At 50.7% G+C, this 8,939-nt stretch overlaps 1 protein-coding gene across 1 annotated transcript; it reads left to right on the forward strand.

Moving 5' to 3' along the window:
• Positions 1-272: 272 nt before the first annotated feature.
• Positions 273-1,355, forward strand: RNF186 (ring finger protein 186). The gene has a single exon (XM_022551717.3). The coding sequence runs from the start codon at positions 675-677 to the stop codon at positions 1,353-1,355; it is 681 nt and encodes a 226-aa protein (XP_022407425.1). The 5' UTR covers positions 273-674.
• Positions 1,356-8,939: the final 7,584 nt, after the last annotated feature.

Consider the following 8,939-nt stretch of genomic DNA (forward strand, 5'->3'; position numbering starts at 1 on the left):
CATCACTTCTTTCTTCTTCACAGGGCCACCTGCTTGCAAACATTCTCAAAGCACAAATAAACTTTTTCCCGCTGATCCTGACATCCAAAACCTTTTGGGAAGCACCCATGGTGGTGTTTCTCAAAGTGAGGTCTCCCTGGTCCACCTGGGTTAGAATCATCATGATGTTTGTTAACTGAGCAAATTCTAAGATTCCCATCCAGACCTTGCTGAATCTCAATCTCTGGGTTTGGGACCTAGAAACCTGCATTTTAAAAGGCTCCTGGGGTGGGGGGCAGGGGGTTGTGGTGGTGATTCTAATGTACCCTGAAGCTCACAAGCCATAATCCCGCGGGCACTCATGAGGCACCAGACGCCACAGGAAAATCCTGATTCATGCACTGGCCCTGCCCCCTTGGCCCTGCCCCCTTGGCCCTTCCAGGCCCTCAAGTTACTGATTAACCCCAGGTTTCAAGGAAAGAAATAATAATAACTGAAGGGACAACGTGAACCAAGAAACAAGCTGAGCAACCCTGGGAGAGCGGTGCTAGATGGCTGATGACGAGAAGGAAATAGAGGCTTGAGAAGCCCAGCCTGAGGTCAGACCACATCCAGGTCCCAGTGACACCGGCTGACACTTCCCTGTCGATGCCCAGGTCCTGAGCTGCCACGTCCTGGTGGCTCCTGTGCCCAGAATGGCCTGCACTGAGCTCCTGCAGCAGCCCCAGCTTACGTCCAAAGAAGCCACCGCCTCTGACACCGCGGGCCCTGCTGGGGGTCATCGCGGCTCCGCGGATAGCAACCTGGAGTGCCTGGTGTGCCGGGAGTCCTATAGCCGTGCCCGGCTGCCCAAGCTGCTGAGCTGCCAGCACACCTTCTGTGCCGTCTGCCTGAAGCTACTACTGTGCGTGCAGGACGACACCTGGTCCATCACCTGCCCGCTGTGCCGCAAGGTCACTGCCGTCCCCGGGGGCCTCATCTGCAGCCTGCGTGACCAGGAGGCCGTGCTGGGGCAGCTGGCCTGGCAGGGCCCGGAGGTGCGGCTCTGTCCTCAGGGACTGGTGAATCCTGCTACCCTGATAGCAGGGCATCCCAGCTTAGCCGGAGAGGATGAACAGGGCACGGAGAGTGCCAACTGCGTGGCAGCCCGGCGCCTGGCGGCACACCTGTTCCTACTGGTCTTGCTCATCGTCCTCATCCTGCCCTTCATCTACCCGGGCATCATCTGGTGGATGCTCAGCTTCATCGTCGCACTGGCCCTGCTGTTGTCCATGCTTTTCTGCTGTCACCGCAGCAGCCAGGCCGGCTACTGGTCCTCCCCCAGGACTCTCTTCTGCAGAGAGCAGAAACCCAGCGAGATCTCTTCCATCGCCTGAGAGCGCTCCGACCAGGCAGTGTCTGGGGACTTGTGTCTCTGCGGCCCGTTTACTGTCACAGTGAACAGGGTAAGGGGCTCTGCATCAGACTGGCTCCCTTGGGAGAGTAAACGCCAGCTGCACCTGCAAGCCAAAGCCAGAATGGCAGTCTTGGGTCAAGAGCTGTGTGTTTGGACGACAGACATACGCCTGCTCAGGGAACAGCATAGCTAAACTGTTTGGGAATGGGGAAGAGGTACAGACTACTTGAACGCTACAGGGGCGGGGGGACCATCTGTTCCGCTTATTCCAACGCTCCCGTTTTTCCTTCTATACCTTGATAAAAGTATTACAAATATTGACGTTATTGCACAACAAATAGAACCGGAACTCCTTTTTCTGCAGTTTATGTATCTGGTTGTTTCTTGCTTGCTTTTGGTTTGGTTTTGTGTGTTTGGGGTCGTTTGTTTCTATTTCTGGCTGTGACACATTTTCCCTCTGGGGAAGTCAGAGCCCACAGGCAGTCCTCCTGTGCTCCCCCGGATGTTGTCCATCTCGTGCCCATCCCACTTCACCAAAGGTCCTGGGGGTTCGGGTCTCCCATTGAGCTGCCCCCAGGAATGGAGAGGGAGAACTTGTGTGGAGGAGTGGGTCTTCTGCTGCTGCCAGGGGATGCCCACATTTGGTTGGCAGAGTTGGGGAGGGTTGGAGAGGACACAGGTGGGTCTGGGAATTGCTCTCAGCAGCTCCACCAGGATTTCTCGGCTCCATGTCATCAGGTCCTAACTTAACAGAGAATCACAGCGTTACAAGAACTACCCCCATCCCCTCACAGCGGGTCCAGCTGCCCACTGGATGCACATGACCCCATACTCTAGAAGGAAATCTTTATGGGCATTGTTTCTTTCTTACTGCCTCCCGATGCCCATTTGAGCTTTTGTCATAAAGATAAGAGGCCCCATAAATGAAACAGTCCTCTCCAATAACCCCACATTTCCTGCCTCTCCCTGAGAGTCACAGCCATCTGAAAGGCTTTTGTGTCTTCTCTCCACCGTTTCTGCTCCATAACAGAGAGGAGACTTCTGCCAAAGTCAGGCGTCAGCCAGGGGGGGACCCATCAGGGTGCAGGGGAGTAAAAGACAGGAGACGTCACATTATTTCCTTCCAAAGACCCCGTAACTGGGAAGCAGACTTGAAACCTCAGAAGGGTTCGTTGAGTACAATCCATTGTCCCTCCTTGCCCGCCTTTCCTCCTGATAGGATGACAGCTGCAGGCTGGACGTGAAGTTCGCGGTGACGATCCCTTTGTCAGGGAGGGATGAGAGAACACTGCCACTGCAGCACGTGGAGGGGGCCGGGGCGGGGGGGGGGGGCGTGCAGGTTGGCCCCGGCCCAGCCGTTGCGTGTGTGTTGTTGAACAGGGCCTTCTGGCTCTCTGAGCTTCACTTCCCCAAAATGAGCCAGTAGCACTGGATTATTCCTAAGTCCCCTGAAGCCCAGAAGCTGAGGATGCCGCTGGGCTCCCAGATAATGAACGTGGGGTCACATCCCCTGTGGAGTCACACCCAGAAAAGTCAAAATGTAGGTCTGTATGCAATTAGCTGTTCTTGCAGTCTGCACACACACACAAAAATCTTCCTTTTTCTTATAAGGTACCTTCAGGGCACACTGTGACACCCATGCTATTGGCCTTATTAACCCCTGGTGCTGGGAAAGAGTGTGGGTGAGTGCGTGTGGGTGTACATGTGCCCATGCTTTTAAGCCAACGCCAAGCGGGCCTGGAGGACACCCTGTCTCCATAGGATGGATAAATGACAAGAATTGTTTGGCATTTCCAGAGCTGGCCTCGGGCATGTGCAGTTTGGGATGGTTGCCAGTAGGAGAAGGAAAGAACATTCTTTCCTCACTCACCTCCACTCCCATTCCATCTCATTCTTGGACCCTCCACCAAGAAGAAAACCTCCACCAAGGTTTCAGTTGCTAATGACAACACCATTTCTACCAAAGTAACGGTGGGCTCATGTTTACGGAGTGCTTACTGTGCACCCAGCACTGCATTAACAGCTTTATGTCCATTATCTAGCTGAATCTTCATAACAGCTTTATGAAGAAGAGACCATCTTGCCGATGAGGATACTGAGGATCAGAGAGGTCAATTCATCTGCCTGAGGTTGCACAGCCAGCCACTGCCAGAGCCCCCTAGGAAATTAACCCATTGTTCTTTCTGCTCCCACATGTTTCCTCCTTTGTGTGCAGTTTCAAAACAACCAGGAAGCTGGTCACTGCTTGTGGGCTTGCGAGAGAGAATAGGAAACTAACCACAGGAGCCTCCAAATTCCAGTAGTCAGGTGCTCAGAGAAGCCCGAGAATTCTGGAATCTATTGTCTATGCTAAAGAGAAAGAAAAGAGAATGATAAAAGTGGGATGGCTGGGCTTCCCTGGTGGCGCAGTGGTTGCGAGTCCGCCTGCCGATGCAGGGGATACGGGTTCGTGCCCCGGTCTGGGAAGATCCCACGTGCCGCGGAGCGGCTGGGCCCGTGAGCCATGGCCGCTGAGCCTGCGCGTCCGGAGCCTGTGCTCCGCAACGGGAGAGGCCACAAAAGTGAGAGGCCCGCGTACCGCAAAAAAAAAAAAAAAAAAGTGGGATGGCTTTCCTGACTTTTACCACCCAGTGCCAGCCTCCCTTGAAGGGAGCTGTGTTAGCACATGACCAATGTGCCCTCCGTCCCCATGGGCAAAGATGTCTCGACACTTCTGTCCCATTGTCCTGAAGCCCAGCTGGTCCCCGAGTACTGTTGGCCCCTGGCAGTGTTGGGGCAGAGAGCACCAGAGGCTAATTTCAGCCCAGGCTGCCCTGGAGAGAAACAGAGGAAACAGGCAGTGCTGCAAAAGGATGTAAGTGGAAGAAATCGGAGGGGCAGGCCAAGGCTCAAAGGCAGGCTCTGACCCAGTGTGTGGCCAATAGGAGTAACAGAACTTCTCTGAGCTATGGTGTGCCCACCTGTAACGCAGCGTGTGTGGAGGATGCCACACACCTCCCAGGGCCTCCGTGGGGATTCAAAGTGCTGCTGAACGAGAATTCCGTGTCCTAACAGTCTGCCTTTACCATCAGACATTGACCCTGGGGGTGAACGGGTTCCACGGGGCCTGTCCGGTGTGATAGAGCGGGGGACCAGCCTTGGTGATGGGGTGGAGAAGCCAGTCCGGAGTAGGAGTGCTGTCCAGGACAGGCCGATCTGGTGGAGAACCTTATGCTTAGGTCCTAAGGATGGAGAGGAATTGCAGGGGGAGGCCACATTTCATCCCCATCAGCCCCATCACCCTATTCTGTGACCTGGAAGTCAGACATACCTGGCTTGAATTCTAGCTTCACTGCTTAGAAGTCACCTCGCCTCTCTGAGTCTCAGATTCCTTATCCATGAAACAGGTTATATACATATTTCACAGGGTTGTGGGGGAATTAGCAAAATAAGCCATGGTTGAGCATTGAGGACTGCAAGGAAGTAAAGAAGGAAGGGAGAAGACAAGGAGAGATGGGCTGAGTTCTAGAAAGCCCCAACAGGAATGATGAGAAAAGACCCGTCTTATTTTATTCAGTCTTATTAATAAGGAAATATATTAAAACCCAAGCACTAGAATTTACCTCCCCCATTAACCAGCCTCAACGTCAGCAACATCTTCATTAATATAAGAAAACAATCATCGCTAACATGGTTTGAATGCACCATGCAAAGTGTGTTACATATGTTATTACATCTGCTAGAATGTAGATGCTATTATCAATTACCCTCAAATTACCAACAGGGATGCTGAGGCACAGAGAGGTTAAGTAACTTTGCTCAAGATCACACAATGAGGTGATGGTGCGGCCAAGACCAGGTCCAACTCCAGAGTTTAGGCTTTGAGTCACTTTGCTGTATCAGATGAAACGTTCCCAGCTCACTGTAGTCACTCAAGGTATGTGGGCCCCTGGCCCAAAGGGTGAAAAACTAAGAAGAGATGGCATCCCCTCTTGGGATGGGGGACTCAGGGGTAGACGTTTGTGGAGGTCACCTGTCCCGTTACCCACAGCCATGTTCTCATCTCACCCTAAAGCACCTGTTCATCGTTGGAAGCCCTTTTCAAATGACTGGAGGAAGTCTTGCAGTCTTTGCTGGAACAATGAATTCTTTGTGGCGATGGAAAACATTTCCGAGAATGAAGGATATTCCCGCAATCTCTCAGGCTATGGGAACAGCATAGAGCACAGTCAAAGGGAGATGAGATCCAAGCTCTTGAATCTGCCTGGAGCTATTCATATGAACTTTATATTCTTGTCCAAGAACCTCGAAGTTACTTTTTTTAAGGCAGAATATTTCCTGGGTCAGTAGAGAACTCTCTGAAGAATGCAGGACACCAGGAAAGCTAAGATCCATCTGTGCATTTATTCAACAAATATTTATTCAAGGTCTTCTCTGTGCCAGGTACTGAGCAAGATATTTAATCTTATTTGATAAGGAATTTTGATGAAAAAGGAAAACTAATAAGCGCACAGTTGAATTGTGTCCCCCCTCCCCCCAAAATACATGTTGAAGTCCTAACCCCCACTACCTCAGAATGTGACCTTATTTGGAAATAGGGTTTTTACAGAGATAATCAAGTTAAAACGAGGTCATTGGGGTGGGTCCTAATCCAGTATGACTGGCATCCTTATAAAACGGGGGAAATTGGATGTAGAGACAGACATACAAAGAAGAAAGACAATATGAAGATACACAGGAAGAAGACAGCCATGTGAAGGTGAAGGCTGAGACCAGGGTTATGTTCCTATAAGCCAAGGAATGCCAAAGATGGCCAGGAAATGACCAGAAGCCAGGAGAGAGGCCCGGAAGAGATTCTCAGAGCTCTCATCAGGAACCAATCCTACCGACACCTTGATCTTGGACTTGTAGCCTGCAGAACTGTGTGAGACAATACGTTTCCATTGTTTAAGCAACCAGGTACTGTGGCACCTTGGTGTGGCAGCCCTAGGAACCAATACAGCCTCTATCCTGTGCCTGTACTTGCAACAGGCCCCTTAGCTGGGCTGCTTCAAGTTCAGCTAAATGACTTGCCCAGAGTCATATGGCACATACATAGCAATGTCAGGCTCAAAATCAAGTCTGATTGATTCCCAAGATTAATTCCTCACCCCCATTGTGTAGATAGGAAATCGAGGCTCAGAGAAGCCCTGTGATTTCCCCCCAGACAGAGCCCAATATGTCAGAGATGGAGCTGGAATCAGAGCCCACAGTTCCTAAATTATCCTTAATCTTAGCAACAACCATATGAGAATTACTGAGTTATTATCCCCATTTCGAAGATTAAAGAGTTAAAACCCAAGTCATTAAGATACCTGACCTTCAGGTCACAAACGAGTAAGTGAGATACTAGAATTTGAACCTACTGTTTGACTCTAAAGCTATGTCTGCACTTCCCACTGCCCCACACTGCTTCTTAGCACCCTGTCTGCATTGAGAAGCAGGAAAGAGTATCTTTCAGGATGCTTGAGGAACCCACCATAAGAGCCTGTACGCTCAAAGAGGGCAGGACTAAAGTGGACCTTCGTCTTGTTTCCTTTGATTGTCTTATATTCAGCTGGGCCCCCCTTGTTCCCCCACCTCCCTTACTGAGGAAACTGCCCTGTAGCTCATCTTGCCCAAGGGAGCGTTCCACCAGCAACCACTACACCAGTTGGGGCGCTTGGTCCCACCTCCCATTTCACCTGAAGCAGTCACATGATATATGTCATATGAGCTTTTCCAGAACTGGAATCTGGAGCTAGTGATGAAGGAGAGATGAGTGTTTAAAGTGGCAGCAACATGGGACTTCCCTGGTGGTCTAGTGGCTAAGACTTCATGCTCCCAATGCAGGGGGCCCAGGTTTGACCCCTGGTCAGGGAACTAGATCCCACATGCCTCAACTAAAAGATCCCGCATGCCACAATGAAGATCCCAGCTGGTCAGGGAACTAGATCCCACATGCCTCAACTAAAAGATCCCGCATGCCACAATGAAGATCCCAGCCCGCATGCTGCAACCAAGAACCGATGCAGCCAAATAAATAAATAAATACATAGTTTTTACATTTAAAATAAATAAATAAATAAAGTGGCAGCAACAGAGCAGATGGTCCCCATAGCTTTTGGTCCTTGAGGGTCAGTAAACCCTCAGGTTCCTTCCCCACAATTATTATTTTTTTCTTTAGATAGCCAGAATCAGTTTCTGTTGCTTGCAACCAACATTCGTGACCTAATACAGGAGCTGTCCACGCTCCTGCTTGCTGAAAAATCCCACCATGAACTTCAGCCCCTCCAAAGCCTGGGAAAGGAAAGCTGCAATGCCACAGGCCAGGTAGCGGAAGCCCTCTGGTACCCCCACCCTCAGCCCTCCTGAGAGCCAGCCTGACCTCGTGCCGAGGCTGCCCTGATATCAGGCCCAGGAGAACGGTGCCCGGGTCAGCTCTGCTCAGACGTGGGGTCAGACGGGAAAACACGGCATTGGATCTCAGGCCAGCCACTTTGGGAGGAGGCTGGTCTCTGGTCTATTGGCCTCAGAATCCCCAGAAGAAACAAGCTCTAGTAGACAATCAGCCAGAGGTCCTTCACTGGAGTCAGATTGCAAAAGAAAACAGCCTGCAAAGTAGCTGTGGGTGCAGCAGTTCCAAAACAACTGCAGCAATCATCCTGGCTAATGTTTATCAAGTGCTTACTACATTCAGGCTACTGTTCTCAGAGCTTCCTTAACCCTTCTGTTCTTCACAACAACCCTGTTATTCTTTATGCTAGACATTTGACGTGTCATCTCAGTGAACTGACACAGAGCTCCTATTTAGGTAGGCAGCTGAGGCAGAGAGCAGGTAAGGAACTTGCTTAAGCGGCAGAGCTAGGGTTTGAACGCAGGCGGTCTAATCCAGCTCTGCCTTATTCAGTCACTGCATTTACCATCCCCCTCCTACCCTCACCTCTCTCCCTTGCTTCCTCACCTTCCCTGCCCCAATCAAAATGTACCAAAAGAAAAGAAGGAAGAAAAAGAAAAAAAACAAAAGAAAAGAAGGGTCCTCAGTAACAGACACACCTGGGTTCAAAACCAAGTCCCTCCATTTATTCTCTGTGTGACCTTGGGTGTGATACGTGCCTTCCCTGAACCTTAGTTTCCTTGTTTGGAAATGCAAGCTAATCAAACCTACCTGAGGGAAGTTCTGTGACAATTCAATGAGATAATGCGTAAAACACCTGGCACAGTTCCCAACATAGAGTAGGTGCTCGCCCATCCCAGTAAACCTGTCAACAAATGTGTGTGAGCACTTATTACTCACCTGGCAAGTGGGGGAAGCAAAAAAATACAGGGGAAGTGATGGTCCTTACCAGCAACACCCCTGTCAGCCTCTCCCTAGCTGGGGAAAGAAGATATGCACATAGGTGCTAAAATCAGACCCCAGCGTGAGATCTGGACCGTCTAAGACAAAGGGTAGCCCTAGAGGAGGTGGTTCTCCCTGCGGAGAGGCAGCCAGTGGGGCTCTGGAATGCTGCTCATGTTCTATTGCTGGACTTAGGCGGTAGTTACACAGATGAGACTTATTTTCTAA

This window comes from Delphinapterus leucas, chromosome 1, assembly GCF_059928025.1.
Source record: "Delphinapterus leucas isolate spDelLeu-1000000601 "Yukka" chromosome 1, BTC_Dleu_Yukka2, whole genome shotgun sequence".
NCBI lineage: Eukaryota > Metazoa > Chordata > Mammalia > Artiodactyla > Monodontidae > Delphinapterus > Delphinapterus leucas.